This window comes from Pristis pectinata, chromosome 21, assembly GCF_009764475.1.
Source record: "Pristis pectinata isolate sPriPec2 chromosome 21, sPriPec2.1.pri, whole genome shotgun sequence".
Taxonomy (NCBI): domain Eukaryota; kingdom Metazoa; phylum Chordata; class Chondrichthyes; order Rhinopristiformes; family Pristidae; genus Pristis; species Pristis pectinata.
The window spans coordinates 34,515,858-34,540,078 of NC_067425.1; the positions used below are offsets into that span (position 1 = coordinate 34,515,858).

The 24,221-nt window shown below is 47.6% G+C and overlaps 1 protein-coding gene across 4 annotated transcripts in view; it reads right to left on the reverse strand.

The window, feature by feature from the left end:
- The window catches only part of LOC127581361 (sphingosine-1-phosphate transporter SPNS2-like), a 104,098-nt gene that overhangs the window by 31,793 nt on the left and 48,084 nt on the right, over positions 1–24,221 (reverse strand). For all 4 annotated transcript variants that reach the window (XM_052035723.1, XM_052035720.1, XM_052035722.1 and 1 more), the window contains 6 exons: positions 20,105–20,241; positions 13,786–13,937; positions 13,133–13,199; positions 6,926–7,068; positions 4,501–4,653; positions 2,500–2,689 (listed from right to left, as the gene is read on the reverse strand). In XM_052035723.1, the coding sequence (XP_051891683.1) occupies positions 2,500–2,689; positions 4,501–4,653; positions 6,926–7,068; positions 13,133–13,199; positions 13,786–13,937; positions 20,105–20,224 (825 nt within the window). In that variant the 5' untranslated portion in view covers positions 20,225–20,241. The remainder of the gene's footprint in view (positions 1–2,499; positions 2,690–4,500; positions 4,654–6,925; positions 7,069–13,132; positions 13,200–13,785; positions 13,938–20,104; positions 20,242–24,221) is intronic.

Sequence of the window (24,221 nt, forward strand, 5' to 3'; positions counted from 1 at the left end):
AGCTGCTGCCTATTTCCCACTGGAGAGATTTTTCCAGTTAAACATGAACCCAGGTGGGACACATTATACAGGGCAGTGGGTTGCAATTAAAGCCTTTGTTTAAATGCATCCCATCTGGTGTCATACTTGATGGGAAACATGCCTGAAAGCAAGCCAGGAAACAGAGAGACAGCAAGGGAACTCTTTCTGCACAGCGGCAAGCACAACCAGCTGGCTCGATCTGTGCAGAATGTGGCAGCACATGACTCAAAGACTGGGCAGAAGATTCGGCCCGTCTGTATGTTATTCACGGGCGGGTCCCTCAGGAACGAGGACCTCACAAAATGGAGGCGGTGGAGGAGGGAGGGCTGCAGACTCCACAATGAGCCCCCACAGGGCTTCCAGGCTCCTCAGCCATCTCAAGGTTGCCTCACATCATCCTCGATATGGTCCCTCATGGTACGCTGATCCAGAAGGTTGAGGCACATGGGATACACGGCAAGTTGGATCAAAATTGGCTTGGCCAGGGAAGGCAAGAGGGTAGTGGTGGAGAAGTGTTACTCTGACTGAAGATCTGTAACTAGTGGTGTTCCGCAGGGATCAGGGCTGGGACCCCTGTTGTTTATGATATATATAAATGACGGGACGAAAATGTAGATGGGCTGATTAGTGAGTTTGTGGACGACACAAAAATCGGCAGTGTTGTGGACAGTGAGGAAGGTCATCAAAGGATACAGCAGGATATCGACCAGTTGGAAATGTGGGCAGAAAAATGGCAGATGGAGTTTAATGCAGACGAGTGTGAGGTGATGCACTTTAGGAGGTCAAGTATAAGAGGAAGGTATACAGTAAATGGCAAGACCCTGAGAAGCAGTAATCTTGGGATGCAGGTCCATAGCTCCCTGAAAGTGGCATATCACATAGATAGGCTCATCAAAAGGCCTCCGGCATGCTTGCCTTTATCAGTTGGGACATTGAGTATAACAGTTGGCAAGTCATGTTGGAGCTGTATAAAACTTTATTTAGACCACATTTGGAGTATTGTGGGCAGTTCTGGAAAACAGTAGATAAAGACATCAGGTGATGTGAGCTCTGGATTCAGAACCTGTCGATCGTAGACCAACTGAGAACAGTCCCATTAGCAAGCGAATGGAATTGGATCTGCTGGTATCGAGCTTGGTTTTATTTCCACGGTAGTGCAGCCTGTGTGGGATGAGAGTTTTGGAGGAGCAAGAGAGCTGTGTGGGAGTATTTACCACAGACATGTGAATAAGATGCAAGGACAAGGAGCAGTGTGAGAGGGGAAGTGTTTTACATCGGCTGTGGCTCGAGAGATGGATGTCCAGCCACTGATTCTGGGGGTTTTATAGCCAATCCCCCTGCGGAGACTTGAGCACAGATTAGGTGAGTAATTCACTGCTGTACTGAGGGATTATTGCACCGTCTCTCAAGTGAAAGTTTAAACTAAGGAACTGTTTCTCCTCTTAGGTAGACATGGAAGGTCTCAGGACACCACTTCAAGGAAGAACAGTGGCGATCTCCAGAGTCTTCTGGCCAACACTTATTTCTCAATCAACCTTTGAAGTAGATTTATTGTGGAACCTTGTGTGCCTGTCTGCAGCAGTGATTAGACTGATAGTAAAACACTCTGAGATGTTCCATGTTGCAGCTGTATAAAACTTTGGTTAGGTCACATTTGGAGCACTGTGCGCCGTTCTGGTGACTGTATTACAGGAAGGATGTGGAGGCTTTGGAGAGGGTGCTGAAGTGGTTCACTGGGATGTTTCCTGGATTAGAGGAAACTAACTATAAGGAGAGGTTGGACAAACTTGGATTGTTTTCTCTGGAGCGTCAGAGGCTGAGGTTTATAAAATGATGCGAGGCATCGACGGGGTAGATAGTGAGAGTCTTGCTCCCAGGATAGAAATGTCAAATAACAGAGGATATAGCTTTAAGGCGAGAGGGGGAAAGTTTAAAGGAGATGTGCGGGGCAAGTTTTTTTACACAGAGTGGTAGGTGCCTGGAACGCGCTGACAGGAGTGGTGATAAAAGCAGACACGATAGTGGCGTGTAACAGGCATTTAGACAGGCACATGAACATGCAGGGAACTGAGGGATATGGATCATATGCAGGTAGATAGGTTTAGTTTAATTTGGCATCATGGTTGACACAGACATCTTGGGCCGAAAGGTCTGTTCATGTGCTGCACTGTTCTAGGTTCTGTATTCAGATATTTGCGAATGGTGCTATATAAATGCAAGTTTTATTTTATACTCATGGACATTGCTGGTAAGGTGGTCAACTACTGTCCATCAGGGCTGCCCTGAAGTGCTGGGCCTTCCTTGCTCAGTCTAAGTCATCAGGTAGTTCCACAACCCCACAGAGCTCAAACTTCCTAAGTACACAATGTTTGTTTAATAACATTCGGGAAAGGCATGCTGGGTCAAGGACATTCACGGGGACTTCTGAGAGCAAACGTGTGAGGCATTTGTGTAGCACCGAGGCCAGATCATACTCACGTAGGCTGCCACAATGTTGAAGCGGGCAAACACAAAGATCAGGCTGATGAATATGGACGAGCTGAGCATTCCAAACGCACAGACCAGGGGATCGGCTCGGGAGCTTTTTGTCCGGTACCACCGTGTCGCTGCCACGCCCACAATCAGGCCCAGGAACCCAGTGACACAGGTGATTGCACCAAATATCAAACTGGAAGAGAATGAGAGGCCAGGCCACATTAGTAGTGCTTTGTCTAAATTGGCAACAGGTCTACAAAGTTCCTAGTTCCTTCTTGTACAATAAGATGGACTCTTGGCCCCACAACCTTCCTCTTCATGGCCTTGCACCTTATTGTCTGCCTGCGCTGCACTTTCTCCGTAACTGTCACTCTTTATTCTGGATTCTGTCATTGCGTTTCCCTTGTACTACCTCGATGTACCGATGTGATGAAATGATCTGCATGGATGGCTTGCAAATCAACTTGAGTTGGAGGGAAGCTCGTAATTAAATGTCCATTTCAGTCCGTTTAAAAAGACGTTACTCTCCCAAAGATTACTCACCAAAATACAAATCAGATTCGCTGAAGTTTGATGTAAATACCATTGAGGTAATCCCTTTGGATTTACATAAGATTAAGTGAGGTGTCCAGAGTTCATTGGAGAGGTCCTCACATGTCATCTTGGTGCGGACCAGGGCCTTCAGGAGCTGACCGGAGGGAGGGGTCACCGAAGAGGTGGGAGCTCAGAGGGGGCTGGCTCCACCCCTGAGCTGTTGTCTGGGGTGACGTGGTCTGGCAAGAGGAGCGGTGAGACCAGGCACACCACTGACATTGAAACAGAAAACACTGGAAACACTCAGCAGGTCAGGCAGCATCCGTGGGAAGAGAAACAGTTAAAGTTTAAGAACAAAGACTCTTTGTCATAGCTGGGGAGAGTAGTTGTTAGGTTGTGGAGAAGATGGGGGAGGGACAGAAAGGGAATATCTGTGGTAGGGTGAGACCAGGGTTGCCGTGGGGATTAGCTGTAGGGGGTCATCTGGTCAAACGGTTAATGGAGCTGTTAGAGAGTGAGAACAGTAGTGTAGTGTGTTGTTAATAGCAGGGCTGTGGGACACATCCAGCAGGTCAGGGCGTACTCACAGAGAGAGAAAAACTGAGATGGACGACCGACAGTAGAAGGAAACGGTTCTGATAAAGGTTTCCGTGTGGTATGACCCTATGATTCTAAGGCAGAGCAAGCAAAGCTGAAGTTCTAGAATTTCATACTGAGTCCAGAAGGCTGCAGTGCGACCAGACAGAAGACAGGATGCTGTTCACCGGCTTACGTTGGGCCTTGTTATAACAGTGCAGGAGCCACAGACAGAGTGGGAGTGGGATGGAGAATTAAAGCGAAGGGCTGAAGGGTCTGACAAAGGGTCTTCGACCTGAAACACTGGGGGCTTTTACGAGGGGCTTGGATGAGCACATGAATGAGGGAAAATAGAGGGATATGGGCATTCTGTAGGTAGGAGGGAATAGCTATGTCGGCACAACATTGGGGGCCAAAGGGCCTGTTCTGTGCTGTACTGTTCTATGTTAACTGTCTCCCTTCCTACAGATACTGACTGATCCGCTGAGTGTTATGGTTTTGATTTCAGATTTCACCTGACTGCTGTCGCTGTTTGGGGAGAGGTGGGCAGTGAACCCCAGAGTTGGCGGGGGAGTCCTGGGTAGGTAACAGGATGGGATCAAGGACAGGGATTCCCTTCTGGCCTCTCTGCACGTTGGCATGACCAACGGTTGGTTCCCATGCCCACCTGTGCCAATTCACGACGAGTGCCCACAGGATGGTGAGACTCAGTCAAAGCAAGTATACAACAAACTTTCCAAATTTTACCAGCACTTCAGCGGTAGAGAGAAGGGGTGAAGACTAACGATCCTAGAACTGGGTACCCTTGAGGCAGATAATCCAACTACTAACTCCTGACTGGGATTAGGGAACTTCAATGTAATTGGCCCAACCCCACCTCCATGGCAACCTTACCTGTCCCTGCCGCTGCAGGGCTCCACGGTACAGGGCTCAATGTTCTTCTGCACCACCTCTGCACGGAACAGGTAGAGGGGGATCCAGACCCCCAGCACCCCGGTGGCAAAGGACACGGAGGCAGATGCCAGGGTGGAGAACACGAAGCTCGGTCTGTGGGAAAGAGGCAGGAGGGTGTTAGAGGCCGACGGGCAATGAATAGAGCCATGGTTCCCTGTTTGCAAAACAGAACCCCAATCAAAGAGTGACAACCAATACAGCACCTTTCCAACCTCAGCACAGCACACAGGGCTCTACAAGCACACAGCATCATTCTCACTACCCAGGGAACTTGTGCACAGCAAGCTCCCACAGATGGTAATGTGTTGACAACCAAGGAGTCTGTGTTAATGATGTTGTTTGCGGGGTAAGTATTGAACCAGACAGGCAGGAGACTCCCCTAACCTTCAAAGTGCAGTAACATCCGATAATCCAGCACGTTGGCAGTGATGGACAGGCAGATTTCCTGGACTGTTGGAATTTACTCCAACACACTTCAAATTGTGCAGAAGAGGTTTACCAGGATGCTGCCTGGATTAGAGGGCATGTGCTATGAGGTGAGGTCCGACAAACTTGGGTTGTTTTCTGTGGAGCATTGGAGGCTGAGGGCAGACCTGATAGAATATAAGATTACGAGGGGCATAGATAGACAGCCGGTATCTTTCTCCCAGGGTCGAAATGTTTAATACTAGAGGGCATGCATTTAAGGTGAGAGGGGGTAAGTTCGAAGGAGATGTGCTGGGCAAGTTTTTTTACACAGAGAGCAGTGGGTGCCTGGAATGTGCTGCCAGGGGTGGTACTGGAGGCAGAAACGATAGAGGTGTTTAAGAGGCTCTTAGAATGTGCAGAAAATGGAGGGAATGGCATTGCGTAGGCAGAAGGGATTAGTTTCGTTAGGCTTTTAATTACTAGTTTAATTAGTTTGGCGCTGCAGGGCCTGTCCCTGTGCTGTACTGTTCTGCGTTCATGTTCTAATTCATTTTGTTTAGATGATACTCAGTCGTACAATAAATCCTTCTGGGAGACAGGTGAGTTTAAAGGGACCATGGGAATGAGGAACCCGTGAGCTTAAAGGGACCTTGGGAGATGTCACCAGGAGAGCCAGATGCCAAACCTCCAGAATTTCCAAACAGTCGGATATCAGATTATTGGAGCAATGCCAAATTCATCCAACTGTGGAGGTGGAGCTAAACCAAGGTTAGCATCTCGTCCAGAATGTTCCACTTCTGACTGGGCGGCACTCCCTCAGAGATAGAAACATTGCAGGGAAACAAGCCATTCAGCCCAACTCATCCATGCCGACCAGTGAGCACTCTCCTGTATTAATCCCATCTTGGTCCATAGCCCCCTATGCCGAGGTGATTCAAATGCTCACTTGGACATTTCGGAAATGCTGCCAGTGACCCAGCTTCAACTACCCTGCATGTCGCTGCTTCTTCATTATCTCTGCATCTACATGCTGGACCTCCCTCCCCACCAGCTCTGTGGGACAGCCTTCACCACATGGACCGCTGTGATTGACGAAAGGAAGCGACTTCTCATGGGTAAATGAGGGTGGGTAATAAATAACGACTGTCCTTGCCAGCCTCACACTCATCTCGCACGAAGATATACCAAATCTCTCACTCTTGGCTTCCTCAGAGCAGAGGAGAGGAACTGGTATAAATGAAGAGCTTTCATCGGGCCTCAGGGGCTCCATCATAGTGTCCCAACTGAGCCCTCACCATTCAGTCCTTCAACATTCAACATATTGTGGGAAATTCTGGTTGCCCCATTCCAGGAAGGATATAGAAGCTTTGGAGAGGGTGCAGAAGAGGTTCACCAGGATGCTGCCTGGATTAGAGGGTATGAACTAAAAGGAGAGGTTGGACAAACTTGGGTTGTTTTCTCTGGAGCAGTGGAGGCTGAGGGGAGACCTGATAGAGGTTTATAAAATTATGAGAGGCATAGATAGGGTGGACAGTCGGAAACTTTTTCCCAGGGTAGAAATGTCAAATACTAGAGGACAAGCATTTAAGGTGAGAGGGGGAAAGTTTAAAGGAGATGTGCGGGGCAAGTTTTTTACACAGAGAGTGGTGGGTGCCTGGAACGGGCTGCCAGGGATGGTGCTGGAGGCAGTTGTGACAGTGGTGTTTTAGAAGCTTTTAGATAGTCACAAGAATGTGTAGGGAATGGAGGGATTGTGGATCAAGTGCAGACAGAAGGGATTTAGTTTAATGTGGCATCATGTTCAGCACAGACATTGTGGGCTGAAGGGCCTGTTCCTGTGCTGTACTGTTCTGTGTTCTATGTTCTATATTTTGTGTTCTATGTTCTATTCTCTCAGGGGCTAGACTAATGTAAATCCAGACCCCACAACAATGTGGTGCCCAACACAGTTGCTTACATCTTAATGACAGCCTTCATGTCTTTGCTCCAGGATGTGCTGGCCCTGAGCTGGACCTGATGCTGATCTGCTGCCCCTCTCTTCGGCTCTGGCACCAGCAGGATGATGAGGCTCCCAGCTGCAAAGCCCATGGCTGGAGTCACCTGTTTGTACCAGAGAGAAAACAAATTCCAACGGTCAGAGAACAAACAGAAGACAGAACTGTGTATGGAACACCACGTACCTGTGAGGCATTTGCCTTCACACACCATTGCCCAGGAATGACTCCAAGTCCCTGTGTCACCCCATCATTCACCAGAGTTGTGTTACAACTGCACGCTCTGGAGACTGAGCCGTAGCGGGCTGCAGCTGAGATACCCAGCCTTGCCCTCCACAGTCATCAGCTTTTAATTAAACTTCGGCACTCACTGAACCAATAAAAATATCTTAAAGATTTCCTGGCAAATATAGATTTTTCAATGCTATAAAAACACAAGCAGTTTTCAAGTGTAGCACAGCAAACGTAGTAGAAATTGTGCGATCGATGGGGTTGCGAGAGAGGTGTAAGAATTTTCACATAAGGAAGCAGGGGAATCCACTCGGACCTTTGCGCCTGCTTCAATAAGATCCGTCTCCAGTAACTGGGAGAGCAGCTTGGCCAGCCCGAAATATACTAATGAATATGTTCAGGAAAGTGGTTGAAAGACATGAAGTGAATCAAGGGACGAGGTCAGTGCAGGAATATAGGATCACAGAACGGTTACAATGAAGGAGTCTTTTGGCCCATCAGGTACACACCAACTCTCTACCAGAGCAACTCAGTCACTCCACCCCCAGCTCTCCCTCTGCAGTCTTGCAAATATTTCCACACTGTGTAGGTATCCAATTCCCCCTTGAAGGACGCAATGGAACCTGCTTCCAAGGTGGCACTGAGGTAACAGATCAGCCATGATCGTACTGAGTTTCGGAGCAGATATTAGTGGCTGAAAGGCTTTTGTTTCTTAGGTTCTTAAAGAACTCACCACTCAAGGGCTGGAAGCAAAAGCCTCGCCCCATCTGCTATGCCTTTGACAAGTATTCGGTTCATGATATATTGTACCACGGACAGACATAAGGAGCAACATACTTAGGAAGATCCAGGCTCTTCACAGCCAATTATACACATATTATATGCAAGAGCAGTTGCTATTGTAGTGTAGGGAATGCAACAGCCAATCTGAGCACACTGAGGCCCCACAGAATCAATGTGACAACGATTGGTGAGATGGTACCGGGCGTACTCTGTCCAGTTTTAGTCTTCTTATTGAAGGAGGATTCACTTGCATTGCATGGAGATCAGAGAAGGTTAACCAGGTTAATTCCTGCCTTAGGGGTTGACTAGGTTGGGCTTGCACTTAACGGAGTTCGGAAGAATAAGATGTGACCTTACCAAACTGCCAAAGGCTCTGGGTGGGATTGACAGGGAGGACGCGTTGGGGGTTTTTCCCCTTGTAGTGGGATCTGGAACATAGTTTCAAAATAAGGGGGCGGCCCATTCAAGCTGGGGAGGAATGTCTTCTCTCAGAAGGTGGTGAATCTTTGAAGTTCTCTCGCTTCAGGGAGCTGCGGAGGGGGAGTCCGTGAATATGTTCGACGGTGCAGGGTTTTGGTCTATGGGGAGCCCAGGGTTATTGGGGGACCGTCAGGAAGGTGGAGCTGAAGCCCACAGCTGACCAGCGGTGACCACAGACTCACCAGTGAGCCCAAAGGGAGGACTGAGATGTGCCGAAGTCAGGGTTTGGATGCACCTAACACTTAGGGAGCAGTGATGCCGGGAAGTGGTTACGTTCGTTTACTTCCAAGTTTTTAATAATTGTCAGAATTCTAATTAAATGCTTGAAGTATTTAATTCTATTTGAATAGTTTTGGAACATCACTGACATTTAACAACTGTCGGCAGTGAGGTGTTGGGGGGTGCGTGGGGTGGAGTCTGGGCAGTGAGGCAGTGAACCAGGTCCAGCATGATTCAGCCCCTTGATACCCTCACCTGTGACAGTGCAGCACTCCCTCAGTCCTGCATTACACCCCCAGTCCTGCATTACACTCCCAGTCCTGCATTACAGCCTCACCTGTGACAGTGCAGCACTCCCCCAGTCTTGCATTACACCCCAGTCCTGCATTACATCCCCAGTCCTGTATTACACCCTGACCTGTGACAGTGCAGCACTCCCCCAGTCCTGCATTACACCCCAGTCCTGCATTACATCCCCAGTCCTGCATTACATTCCCAGTCCTGCATTACACCCTGGCCTGTGACAGTGCAGTGCTCCCCCAGTCCTGCATTGAAACGAGAGCCTAGATGAGGGCAAGAGACACCAAAGCGAGAATTGAACCTGGTCAGTGAGGAATGAGATTGCCACCATTTGTGCCATGGAGCATGGAGAAGGGGGATTCTCACTGAAGATGTTAGCTGCCTTTGCACTCTCAACATGCTGGGTGGTTTTGATATTGCAGCCGTGCATGTTATAAACTGGGGCTATTAATCGGGAATGGGCAATAATGCTGGCCCTGTCAGCAATGCCAGCATCCTGTAAATGAATAAAAGAATAAATGGCTCACATTTTGTCCAATGTATTCACACGGGGCACTGAACCTTATGTAAGGCAAAGGAAGACTTGGTCAGCAGAAATGGAACCTTTAGATTTGCAATGCAACAGCGGTATCACTGCCAGTCATAAAGTTTGAAGTTATGACATGCTCTTACGAAAAGGAGCAGTTGCATTGCAGCCTGACAGTACGTTAGCTACAGCTTGGAATAGGCCTTGTAGTCAAACGTCCTGATATTCATTCCACAGCAACTTCAGCAGAGCCAGGCATCAGTGTGCGTGCTTCCAAGTATGAGCTCTTTCATTCCCCCCTACCCCCCCACCACCCTCCTCCCATCCTCCAAAGCTCCAAGCATCATCTGCTCACTTTCCCCGGCATGCCTGCGAGGGTTCTGTGACCTACCACAGAGGGGGAGGAGCGAACACCACAGTGATCACCAAAATAGTGGCCGGAAATTTGGTCGCATGGTATCTTTTTCACGGTTCCGGACTGGAAGGCAGCAAGAACCATTTCCGGGCTGTTTGCGTTTCTCCTGGGATAATTCAGGCCGGTGCGGCTGATGTGCCTTTCCAGTTAGTTGCACCCGTGATGATGTCATTTCTGGTCCAAATGCTGCCTTTGGAGCTTTGGGCAGGAACCAGGAGCTGCTGGCTGTGAGAACCCAGGGTTGGGCACTCCCGGGACAACTCAGTTCTCATACCACCGAGGTGGGCTGGGACTCCAGTGAGGCAAGCCCCATGGCAAATCGGCGTGTTCCCAGTGCCCCTCACCAATTTTTATAGATGCACCATAGAGACCTTACTAGCCGGATGCATCACGGCTTGGTACGGCAACTGCTCTGCCCAAGTCCGCAAGAAATAGGAGAGTTGTGGATACAGCCCAGTGAACCAGCCTCCCCTCCATGAACTCTGTCTTTACATCTCACTGCCTTGGCAAAGCAGCCGGCATAATCAAAGACCCCACCCACCCCGGACATTCTCTCTTCTCCCCTCTCCCGTCAAGCACAAGATACAAAAGCTTGAAAACATGTACCACCAGGCTCAAGGACAGCTTCTATCCCACTGTTATAAGACTCTTGAATGATAAAGAATTCTTGACCTCAGAAGCTACCTCGTCATGGCCCTTGCACCTTATTGTCTGCCTGCACTGCACTTTCTCTGCAACTGTAACACCAGACTCTGCATTCTGTTATTGCTTTTCCCTTGTACTGCCTCAATGTACTTATGTATGGCATGATCTGTCTGGATGGCATGCAAAACAAAGTTTTTCACTGTACCTTGGTAGATGTGACAATAAGAAACCAATTACCAATTAAAAAACTATCTTTGATCCTTCCGGAGACCCCCTAACACTGTACCAAGCAACCACCACCCCAATACCCATTGTCTCTCCCTTGATCCCTCAAGGTTTAGGCCCCCAACCAACAACCCTCAAATCCCCTGCATAGAGATCATAGAGTCATAGAGCACGGAAACAGGCCATTCGGCCCACTGAGTCCGTGCCGACCATCAAGCACCCAGTTACACTAATCCTACACCAATTTTATTCTTCCCACATTCCCAGCAACTCCTTCCCTGATTCTATGACTTGTCTACATACTAAGGACAATTTACAGTGCCCAAATAACCTAACCGTCTTTGGGATGTGGGAGGGAACTGGAGCACCCGGGGGGAAATGCGCATGGTCACCGGGAGAACATGCAAACTCCACACAGGCAGCACCTGATGGCGGGATTGAACCGGGGGCTCTGGTGCTGAGAGGCAGTGGCTCTACCAGCTGCGCCAGTGGGCTGCCCTCAGTGAAGGAGAGACAGTTTGCACACCGTTGCTCACCCGATGGTTGGGTAGAATCCCTCCTCGAATGTCCTGGGCAATATTGTTCCAAACATGAGCTCTTTCTTTCCGCCCACCCCCCATCCCTCCTCCCAACCTCCAATGCTTCAAGGATCCTCCGCTCACTTTCCCCAATGTGCTGCACTCAGAGGGGAAGGGTTACAAATGGCCCCATGTCTGGGAGGAACTGCTCAGTGCAGGAGCCTTGAAGTCTCACATGGAAGCTGCCTCTCCTCTCTCTGCAAACCTCAGCAGTTTTGAAGAACTTTACACATTTGTTCAGCCTCGGTGTCAGCCACTTACGAACCCACGAGTAGCTGAAGATCCCTCTAAATAGCCCATTGGCAAGGGAGGGGCTGCAGTTGCTTCCGGCTGCTGAAGTTGTGCTCAGTGAGGTTATGAGAGGCTGTGAACTCCAGTAATTAGTTCCAAAGTGGCAAGGCCGACGTTAAATCAGTGCCTGGCAACATGACCTGCCCACTCTGCAGCCTCCCGCCGGGATTCAGCTGCCCACTGCTAACGTCCTGATGGGTATGACTTCCAGCGTGATGGTTGTGTCACCTGTGTGAATGTACACGAGGGCACATGTGTGTGTGTGTGTGTGTGTGTGTGTGTGTGTGTGTGTGCAATTGCACGTGCATGTTTGTGTGTGCATACAAGTGTTTGCATGTGTGTGTGCATGTGTGTGCTCTCTGTATGTGTGTCTATGTGCATGTGTGTGTATATCTGTGTCCATGTGTGTATGTGTTTGTGTGTATCTGTGTCTGTATGTGTGTATATGCTCTGTGTATGTGTGCATGAGGGTACATACTTACCTGTGTGTGTGTGTGCGTGTGCTCTCTGTATGTGTGTCTATGTGCGTGTGTGTGTATATCTGTGTCTATGTGTGTATGTGTTTGTGTGTATCTGTGTCTGTATGTGTGTATCTGTGTCTATGTGTATGTGTGTATATGCTCTGTGTATGTGTGCATGAGGGTACATACTTACCTGTGTGTGTGTGTGTGTGTGTGTGTGTGTGTGTGTGTGTGTGTGTATCTGTGTCTATGTGTGTGTGTGTATATGCTCTGTGTATGTGTGCATGAGGGTACATACTTACCTGTGTGTGTGTGTGTGTGTGTGTGTGTGTGTGTGTGTGTGTGTGTGTGAGTGTGTGTGTGTGTGTGTGTGTGTGTGTGTGTGTGTATCTGTGTCTATGTGTGTGTGTGTATATGCTCTGTGTATGTGTGCATGAGGGTACATACTTACCTGTGTGTGTGTGTGTGTGTGTGTGTGTGTGTGTGTGTGTGTGTGTGTGTGTGTGTGTGTGTGTGTGTACTCTGTATAGATGTATGTGTACATGCCTGAATCAGATGTCATTTTAGAACTAAATGGCAGTCAAAGCTCAAAAAATGCTTGTTCTGCATCCAGATTTAGCACTTGTTTGTATCTTGCAGTTCTGGAGTCAGCCACTCCCTATGAACTCCCAGCTAAGGCTGTCCGCTTCCCTCAGTCCCTGCTCTTTCACCGTCGCTCTACAAATGTTCCTTTTCCATTTTGGAAACATCCCCAGTTTCCCACTGGCTGGGACCTGAACTGATCCCAGTGGAATAAGCCTCTTTTAGAAGCAACTTCCCTGTCATTACACGGAGAACAGAGAGAGAAGTGGAGCCACATTCCCACAAGGACACGTCCCCATCTCTAGCTAGACCTACATTCCACAGATGTAGGTCACCTCGAGTACACAGCTTGTAAGCGAGAACGTTTCCCAGATTTGGAATGAAACACTGCATGGTTGGAAACCAGGGAAACATTACAGGTGATAAACTCTTACCCGAAGTGCCCAGTGCCAGTCTCCTGATGCCTGTGTCATGCTGGAGCCCAGAATGTATCCAAGTCCACTGGAAGGAAGGGGAGAGTTAGGATTATTACAGTGCCGTAACATTCCCCCAGCCTCCTGGAATGACTGGGAGTATCTTCCATTGACTCTGTGATTTAAATCTCCCATCCCAGAGGGCAGCTCACCCCTTTAGCCCCCACCCACTCAGAGAGGTCAGTGACGTCACCAGACCACAGGGAGTTACGACTGTGTTAAGTATGGTCGACTGGGATTGATGAGCAGGAGCACAGAGCTCTGGTTGGGGTTGCAGAGGAGTGCTTTCAGGATTTAGAGGAGATAATTGTAAGTAAAGATGACAGCTGACCATGAACTCCTGGACTGTGGTAAACACAACTGGCTCACCAATAGTCACAGGGTCCGGGTTATGGGTGACATCTGTCCCATGGCAAGGCCATTGACTCTCAATTGCCTTGTGAAGGTTTAACAAGTCTCTCGGCTTCTGGTCAGCACATGGGACTTCGCGGAGAAGGATCTCCACCACATTCTAAAAGGCAACAGGGGACTTTAACATGGGCTTTAAAGATGTAGAGCATTTCCGTTTGCAGGTCCTGATGTTGATGGGGGAAGGGTGAGACATGGACAGATACCTTCCCAGTGGGATGGCGAAGTAGAAGAAGGAGAGCATGCAGGTCCTGGTGTCTTTGGTGAAGAGGTCGGCAATGATGGTGGGAGCGATCGTGGAGTAACTGGCTTCGCCGAACCCCACCAAACCTCTCGAGATGAGAAACATCCAGAAGTTCTGGGAAGTAAGCAAAAGAAAACACAACATGAAGGTGATACAGTGATCAAACACTTCTCCAGGTAGAAATTACTATCTGGCTGTTCCTACGTTCTTCCCAACAAAATCCCAACGCTCCATCTCTAGAGAAATTACAATGTAATCACCTTTCACCAAGATCCACTTGTTAGTGGGGGAGTGGAATGGTAGGTTAGGGACTGACGGATTCCCAAAGTCCTTTGGTACATTTTGATGCCAAGACTTTATGTAAAAGTTGCTGACTGGAACTGAAGAGCAGGTTGTGACCTTTACACAGAGCAGGTGGACCTGTGCTTTTCCGTGAAGTTGCTGAATTGCTTTGTTACGCTCATCCACAACTCCTTCCAAACATGCTCATGACCTCTCCTTCAGACTGAGACCTGACTACACTGAACGTGCATGGACGCAAGTGTCGGGTGTGTGAATCCAATGGATATTGAAGCAAGAAGGAAGGATAATAAAAGAATCAAGGGTTAGTGCAGATCACCATAATCTTCTGGAACATTGGACCAGAAGAGAGGAGCCAACTGGCCTAGTCTTGCTTCTATATTTTGTTTTCTTATTTGGCTGGCTAGGGGACAGGAGCAGGAAAGTGAGATTAATAGGAGAGCTCCTATAAAGGGCTAGCACAGGCATATTGGACTAAACAGCCTCCTTTTGTGCTGCCGGGTTCAATGATTCTATGACATGTAGTTCTGAGATTCAGCCTCATTATTAAATGATGACAATTGACTTAATCCCTGCCTCGGCAAAGAACAGTTCTCTGGTGATGAAATCCCTATAGATGATTTTAATCTACAATTAGATTTGCTTGGCTTAGTTTTCTTGTGTCAGAAATACTCCTGTTTGATTATTTTGTAACAAGGAAATGCCTGTGGGTAAAGAATGCATTTCTGACTTTTTTTAATGGGCACTGTGTTGGGGGAAGGGTGAGAGAGGGAGTATTTTTTAACAGTTGTGCACATCAAGAGGTTACATTAGAACTTTATGATGAGGTGTGGCAGTACATGTTAACACAACTGGGCATGACAAGGTTCGACAAACATTGTGCACTTTGGGCAGGGCACTGGAGACATCAGTCACTCTCACACCTTAAAGTGAAGGACCAAAGACATAAGTGACTCCATTTTACTAAATGCAAAGCCAAACATTGAGTGACAAACTATAAAACTCTGCCAGCATAGCTATCCGGTAATAAGAAGAGAATGATCGGCAGTAATACCCACCAATTTCTGCAACTTTCCACAATCAGGATGAATAACATTAATATAACAATGAGTAATAAAAATGATTTTGCCTATTGACTCCATTATTTACATATGAGTTGTGGGAACTTCCTTGGGAAATCCAGATCAATTGTGGGGATTGGCCAAACTTCTGTTTACACTTCTAACTGGATCTTCTGCTATTGCGGTTAAACACGGCAAGTGGGAATCAGTTACATAAAGTGTGAGATGGATTGTGGTAATTACAGGGAACTGAGCTATTCTTGATGTAATCACAACAACAACTAATTGCATTTAAAAAGCACCTCTAGCTCCAGTAACACATTCCAAGAGCCTCCCATCTGCATTATCAAAGTTTGATTCCAAGCCTCACAAAATTCTTTGAGGTTTTATATTGAAAACGTTTTGTGTTAAGAGCCATCTTAAATGGGGGAAAAAGAGGCAAAGGCAGAGAGGTGTAGGGAGGGTATCCCAGAGTTCACACCCCACCAATTCAAAGCACAGCTGCCGGGGTTGGAAACGATTAAATGCAGAGATGCACAGAGAAAGTGTCTGAAACTACAGCGGTGCAGTCTCGGAGGTTTGGATAGTTGGCAGGCAAGGGTGTGGAGAGATTTGAAGATAAGGATTTTAAAAGCAAGGTTTTATCTGGCAGGGAGTCACAGGACTGAGGGATCACTTTTCTCTCTTCGCCTATGTTGCTTGACCCACAGAGATTTCCACCAACTGCTGTGTCTAACAGCTCCGGCAATTTTCCCCTCTCTCCTCTCTTGTCACTCGTTTTCCTCTGTCACCATCTCCTCCTGTCCGGACAGCTGCCTTTCACAAGGGTTCACTCTCTCTCAGTCAACACCAACCTTTGGCATCCACGTTCTCCTTCACACTCACACAGACATTCCTTCTATTCGCCCCACTCCCTCCCCTCCTCTGCAACTTCAAACATTGGTAACTTTTCCTTTGATGAGAGGTTTATCTCTCCACAGATACTGCCTGACCTTCTAAGTATCTCCAACACTTTTCAGCTTTTATTGTCCAACATCATCCAGTGCTCAAGACCTAAAGCATGGTGATAAACACGAGGATGCTGGAGGAACTCAGCAGACCAGGCAGCATCCGTGGAGAAAAGCAGGCGGTCGACGTTTTGGGTCAGGACCCTTCTTCAGGGGAAGTTCAATATATAGGAGGGAAAAGCAGAGCAGTGATAGGTGGACAAAAGAGGGGAGGTGGGGTGGGCACAAGGTGGTGATAGGTAGATGCAGGTAAGAGATAGTGAGGGGCAGGTGTGGGGGAGGAGGGGAGAGCAGATCCACTGTGGGGATGGGTCAAAGGTAAGGAGAGAGAGGGAAAAAGGTAGAAAAAAAGAGGCTGGGAAGGGGAAGAAGAGAAGAAGCGTGGTGGTGGGGTGGGGGGGGGGGTTGTGGGGAAGGGGGGGGGTGGGGATTACTTAAAGTGGGAGAATTCAGTGTTCCTGAAAAAGGGTCCTGACTCAATATTGGGCTTCCCCTTCTCCTATCTTCGGTCCTGAAGAAGGGTCCTGACCCGAAACGTTGACCAGGCAGTCTTTTCTCCGCGGATGCTGCCTGGCCTGCTGAGTTCCCCAGCATCATCGTGGTTTTCATCTAGATTCCAGCGTCGGCGGTCCTTTGTTTCTCGACCTAAAGCACGGTGTAGAGTGTCTAAAAGCTGGGACTAACACAATACCCACAGAATGAATTCAGGGAACATAAAAGGGAGTTTCTTTTCAACAAGCTTAGGCTGCTTTGTTAATATTGGACACTAGGTTTCAGATGCAGGATCACTGATGTACCTTTGCGTATTAATTTGTCAGTGCCTCAGAGAACAGACCAACTGAAGATCTAGGCTGCCGCAGGAGCAGGACCAGAACTGGAGTCAGCACATCCACAGTGGGGATATTTGAAACGAGCACGTATTTACATACTCCCTTCTTCCTGGATTCTGAGCCTTGCCTGATTTTACTCTGAGAAGTGATTTGGTGAATTGCTATCAGCATTCGAAAAGTTTCAGTAGTAACATGGAAATTCAAAGTTTGGCAGTATTCCAAGAAAGATTGGCTGATGGCTTACTTAAATCTGAAATTATAATTTAATGTTAAGAAAACAACCACGCAGATAAAAGAGAACTTATGCTACAACAGTTTAAGTTTAATCATCACCTCGTGAGGAACAATGTTTGGTTATTCCCTCTGCTCTACCACCCACAGATAGACAGTGGCTTCTCACATCCTGCCCTGCAGTTCACACCTTGGGCTCAAGTCTGGAGTTTATCACTTTGGCCATTTTCACAGCCCCGCACTGGCGTGCTCACTTCATTGGTCCTTTGACATGTCAATAACTGCCTTCCCATGCAACCCTATTGGATAGATCTTAACCAATGGTCAAAAGCCTTTTCAGTTTAATCCTTATGATTTTTCCTCCTGGGTTTCCTGCTGCAGCGAATGGCAGATTAATCCTTAATTCCTGGAGATTCCCAGCGAATCTGGGAGAGTCTCGAATCTGCAGCAAACTTAGTTGTCAAGCTAAACACCCACACGTTCCCAGTGACTGGCTCTTCCAACCTGTCGATGGTGAAATCCCAGACAAACGTTCCACCCACCTATGCACCAACAGGCGGTAGCAATTCAGGGAAGGAGAACAGCTTTCATTTATATAGCACCAGAACCATCAATCTATAAGATTGGGCTGGTTAAAATGCTTCACACACATTTCAGCTGCATTTCCCCAGGTTCTCAACTGCACAGTTCTCTCCTCCTCCTGAGAGTATATCCTCAAACATAGCCGCTGGCCATTCGACTGGGGCTCAGCTGGTGGTACCCTGGGCTCAGTCACAATTTGTAGGCCAATGTCCTATCTCAGACCCTTGAGCACCAAAACTCTAGGCTGCCACACTAAGTGGGGGCACCGTTGGAGGCACTGGCCTTTGGCAGAAATGTGAAGCTCTCGGCTGGGCCTGAAACCACTTACTTATTATGATACAGCAGGAGGATATTCAACCCATCGAGCCCTAATGATGGTGTGGATTAATGGTGTGGAGAGGGGAAGAGAGGGCGTACACCAGTATCACAGAAATTTGCTCAGAGATCTACACACAGTGCTGTTCTAATTGGCTTGTTTGAACCAAGGGCTAGATTTAATCAGCTGCCTCAAAGTAGCAGTCCATGGAACCGAAATCTCTCTCATCCCCAAAACACACACAGTGAGCAGAAATGTCTGGAATGCACCAAATTGTATCAGAAACTGACTGCAGCCGTTCCTCCCTGAGGAAGCAAGTCTCCTATCTGTGCTAAGATGTTATTAGGCATATTTTGTTTATTGAGACATTCTGGGTGGCATGTCATATTGAAAGAGAGAGGAGGAGCTCATCAAGATTTTAACACAACATACACTTCAAATGCAGGAAGACCTCGCTTGATATATGAAAACAATTTCAAAGCTCAAAGCCTTCCTAACTGTTGAACCCTAATCTTTAATGAAAATCAAAGTGGAGACAAGGATTTGTGATACTGATATATTAAAACCTCGCCTACATCCCCACCCGCACTGAATAATTTATTTGATCCTTATATTTCCTCTGTAATTAGTTCTCCCCATTCAAGCTGGAACACCTCAGCCTCTGTACTGATGCATAAAGCTGCCAACAAATTTAATCCCTCTGTGTTCATTTTGTGGTTTGGGCAAAAGAATTGATTTGAACACTTTACAAATAGAAAGAAGAAGCTTTTCCAATTCAGGAGAAGACAATCTTTTGAAGATTTATTAGGGGAAGTATTTCACATTGCTGTTCTCAGAAACACCCAGAGTGGTACAAGCTGACTGGCCACTTAGGAGTCTAACTGATTGGCCACCTCCACCTGTGGTGAAGAGGCCTCACTTAAACTTCTTGTTTCAAGTGGTCGCAATGTGCACTGCACAGGAGGCAGCCAGCTCTGACTAAAAAAAGGGATCCACGTCACTGGAGACACAAGAGACTGCAGACGCTGTAATCTGGAGCAACACGCAAGATGCTCAGCAGGTCAGGCAGCATCCGTGGAGGGAAATGGGCAGTCGACGTTTCGGGTCGAGACCCTTCCTCTGGAGGTGACCGGTATAAGGAGGTGAGGGGAGGTAACAGGCAGATGGAGGAGGGGAGAATGGGAATAGTGACAGAGGCCGGGAGGTGAGAGGTGGAGGCAACAAGGGACTGAAGGTGGTGGGATCTGACAGGAGAGGGAAGTGGAGCATGGAATAAAGGGAGGCGGGGAGGGCAGGTGGGAACGGTGGGGGGGAGAGGGGACCCAGTGGGAGGAGCGTGTGGGTAACGGGCAGGTGGAGTTGGGTGGCGGAGGGGAAAGAGACGGGGTGATGGGGGCTGGGCTGGGTGTAGGAGGAACTGAGTCGATCAGGAAGAGAGAGGAAAGGGACAGGAGGGGGGCAGTTCACCTGAAATTGGAGAATTGAACGTTCACGCCGTGGAATATCGCCTTCCCTGTTAAATGTGCAAAACACCGATTGAGGGTTTTCTCAATATTATCAGTGGACGTGGGAATAATGGAGCTAAGGTAGAAGACCAGCCACGGAAGAGCTGTTGCGAAGCGTTACATGGCTCTATCCTGCTCCTATTTCTAGGAGGCCAGCCATGGGCAATAACACTTGGAGAAGAGGCAGCAAACCCTCCTGAAAAGGCAGGTCCTGCCCTAGTGCCAGAGGATAACAGGATCAGCCACTTTGGTTAAGGCTTTCCTGCCCATGGTCAAATATCACAGATACTGGAGCGAGCTGACAGGTGAGTGCCGAACCTCGGGGTACAAGGAACCTGTAGCTTCAGACGTGAGGCCAGGAGGTGGTGGGTACAACCCTGCAAGCAGCAACAGACTTAACCAACAGCAAAAGGCCCCAAGTTCTTTAACTGGGAGGCGCTGGTACATACCGGCTTGGTGATGAAGGAGCTGGAGAGGGTGACTGCCGACCAGAAGAATATCCCGCTGCTCAGGATGAACTTCCTGTTGAAGCGGTCGCCTAGGAAACCGAAGATCGGCGTGGCCACCATGAAACTGCAGATGAAAACTTGGGAAAAGAAAAAATGTGTAAAATTACGGTGTTTTACTCAGCTGTTGCAGAAAACACTGACAGTGATGTTAAACGCACAATTTCCATCTAGAAATTCAATTGCTTGACTTCAATGGATATATTTAATGTGCTTTAAACATTTCTGTTCAGGCACCGATCTTCTGTAACACATGGACAGGCACTGCTGCCACTGGAAGGGATTCCTTCAGCCACGATCCCCACAGGAAGTTGGTTTACCTCACAAAGTAGCAAGCAAATCCCTTGTTTGACCCTCACCAATTTTTATCGCCTGCACCGTAGAAAGCATCCTATCCCAATGCCTCACAGCTCGGTATGGCAACTGCTCTGCCCAAGACCGCAAGGCATTGCAGAGAGTTGTGAACGTAGCCCCTGTCCATCACAGAAACCAGCCTCCCCTCCAGTGACTCTGTCTACACTTTTCGCTGCCTCGGGAAAACAGCCAGCATAATCAAAACCCACTCCCACCCGAGACATTCTCTCTTCTCCCCCATCCCATCGGGCAGAAGATACAAAAGCTTGAAAACATGTACCACCAGGCTCAAGGACAGCTTCTATCCTGCTGTTATAAGACTCTTGAATGGATCTCTTATACAATAATCTTGATCTCTCAATTTACCCTGTCGTGGCCCTTACACTTTATCTGTCTACCTGCACTGCACTTCCTCTGTAACTGTAACACTGTATTCTGCATTCTGTTTTTATGTTCCCTTTTGTACTACCTCAATGTACTTATGTAAGGAATGATCTGTCTGGATGGCACGCGAACAAAAGCTTTTCACTGTATCTCCGTACGTGTAAGAATAATGAACCAATTACCAATTACAGCAAGATGTGCTCTCTCCCTTCCCCCTTCTCTCCTCCCCTTGACGCCATCTTGTTTCAAAAATCAGTGACTCATTCTGTAACATGGGTATCTGGAGCTAATGTTCCATTGTCTGTGAGAGCATGCTTTCTGTACAAGTGCCTTTAGTTACCCTTACAGCCACTGGTGGCAACTGTGGCTCAATGGGTAGCACTCACACCCCTGAGTCAGAAGGTTGTAGGTTCAAGACCTCCTCCAGAGCCTTGAGATAAATCCCAGGCTGACAGGTCAGTGCAGTACTGAGAGTGTGCCTCACTGTCACTGTATTTTGTAGGCAACATTACACTAAGCCCTTGCCTCACAAGGATGTAAAGGATCCTACAGTATCAGATGAAGAGGAAGGGAATCTTTCTGGGATACTGACATCAGTAACCTAACAGAATATATATACCCAACATCTCGTTCAAAGGACGGCACCTTGGATAACTTGTCTGCTGTGAATTACCCCTTAGTGTAGGTAAGCGGCAAAAGAATCAAAGGGGAGATGATGGTCCAGAGAGGGAGAATAAGTTTTAGGGAAGTAAGAGAGGCTTTTACATTAAGTTTGTGGAGTGGGACTTGTACCCATAACTTTGTGACTCAGAGGTGAGAGATCCACGCGCTGAGCCGTGCTTTAAAGCTGGAGTGTCCAATCTCTCCCTGTCACAGTTGAGCAGGGCCCAGTCTACCATCCCACTCCTCTATATGTTCACACATAAGTAAAGCACAACTGAAGGCATCACATCAGATGGAATTTAACTCAGACAAGTGCAAAGTGATGCAATTTAGGAAGTTAACCCAGGGCAGGACTTATACAGTAAATGACAGGGCCCTAGGGAGTGCTGTAGAACAGAGAGACCTCGGGATACAAGTACATAGTTCCCTGAAAGTGGCAACACGGGTAGACAAGGTGGTGCGGAAATCGTATGGCCCGCTTGCCCTCATCAGTCAGGGCGCTGAGTACAGGAGCTGGGACGTGATGTTGCAGTTGTACAAAATGTTGGTGAGACTGCACTTGGAGTATTGTGTGCAGTTCTGGTCTCCACGTTATTGGAAGGACGTGATTAAGCTGGAGAGGATGCAGAAACGATTCACAAGGATTGTCAGGACTGAAGGGCTTAAATTAGAAAGAGAGACTGGACAGGCTGGGACTGTTTCTCCTGGATTGAGGGAGGATGAGGGGTGACCTCATAGAGGTTTATAACATCGTGAGGGGCATAGATAAGGTAGATAGTCATTGCCATTCTCCCCCAGGGTAGGAGAGTCTAAAACTGGAGGCCGCAGGTTGAGGCTGAAAGGGGAAAGGTTTAAAGGAGATCTGAGGGGCAAGTCTTTCACACAGAGGGTGGTGGGTGTGTGGAACGAGCTGCCAGAGGAGGCAGTAGAGGCAGGTACAATGACAACATTTAGAAGACATTTGGACAGGTACACGGATAGGAAAGGTTTCGAGGGACACAGGCCAAATGCAGGCAAATGGGACAGGCTTAGGTGGGCACCTTGCTCGGCTTGGACGAGTTGGGCTGCAGGGTCTTTTTCTGTGTGGTGTAACTCTGTGACTTGATGAGTCCTCACAGGGTGAAAATGATCATTGCCCGACTTTATATTGAGAAGGAAGATCTCACCCTTGCTTCAATGGGGGTTATAAGGGTGAAGAGGTTTCTTCTCATCTCAGAGCTGAATGGTCGACCCCTTATTTTGGGACTGTCACCTCTGGTTTAAGACACCTCTCCCCTACCGCTGGATTACAGGAAACATTATGTCTGCGTCGACCGTGTCAAGCTCCGTAAGAACGTTGTACATTTGAATGAGATCACCTCTCATTCTTCTAAGCTCTGGAGATCATAGTCACACTTTAATCTCCTCATACAACAAACCTGCCACCACAGGAATCAAACTAGTGAACCCTTGTGGCACTCCCTCTAACACAAGCACATCGTTATGTAGAGACACAATATTCCTCGTGCAGTCTTACTGGAGCAAGACTTCTCTATTCTAGCACTCATGCTTGCTACAAACTGCATTTTAACTTCCAGGGATTTATGAATGAGGACACTCTGGTCCCTCTGAATACCAACACTATCCAATCCCTCATCATTTAAAAAAGGCTCCACTCCAGCCATTTCCTCATTCTCCGATATCACTTCTCCTGTCTTATTCGGTAAAGGGAGCACAGTAAATTCAGTTACACTTTTTATTTTTGCATTTGTATAAAAGCTTTTACTCCCTATTGTGGCTAGGCTCCTCTCATTTTCTGCTTCCCATTTCCTTAGTACCTGGATCCTCCTTTCCTGAATTCAGAAGTTTTTTCCAATCCTCTGGACTACTGTTATTTTAGCAATAAACCTTTCCCTTTGTTCTAACGCTGTCTTTAACTCCCATTGATTGCCACAGCTGAACCTTCTTTCTTGTTGGTTCTTTAACCTTAAATATTACGAATTCACTGAAGTTAGCCGTTGATCACTTCTGTTGTACTTTATAATGTGCCAGCCCATTTTTAGCTTTAAGACCCTACTGTCAGATTGAACTAAATTGTTTCAATTTTAATATAAAGTCTAACATGATTGTTAATGATTGCTTTTACTTTAGTTAATGATTGTTTTACATTAGAGTTCCTGGGGATCTGTGTTCCAAAATAAGATTGGTGAACTAGGCTGGATATTCTGAAAGAACATGTACTTATTCCATGGTTTGAAGGGACCAGGTCTTCACCCACTGGATCAGACAGAATAAAATGTCAATGATTTGTGAATTAATGTTCGGGGGGATTTCAATGACTTGAATATATTATTGGGGGAAGGGGGTGGAGTCTGTGTTAAAGATATAGAGGGCACAAAATTCCTGAATTGCATTCGGGAGAAGTAGTTTAGAAAGTAGGTAGCCACTCTAACAAAATGGGGAATCCTAAATCTAATTTCTGGAATAAAGCTGAGCGTACAGAAAGAATATCAGTGGGAGTGTAGCTTTGTGGTGTTGACTATAATTCACTTAGGAGGATGTTGCCAGGTCTGGGGAGCTGTAGCTGTGAGGAAAGATCGGATGGGCTGGTGTTGTTTTCTTTGGAACTGATGAAGCTGAGAGGAGACTTAATTGAAGTGTATAAAATTATGAGGAGCTT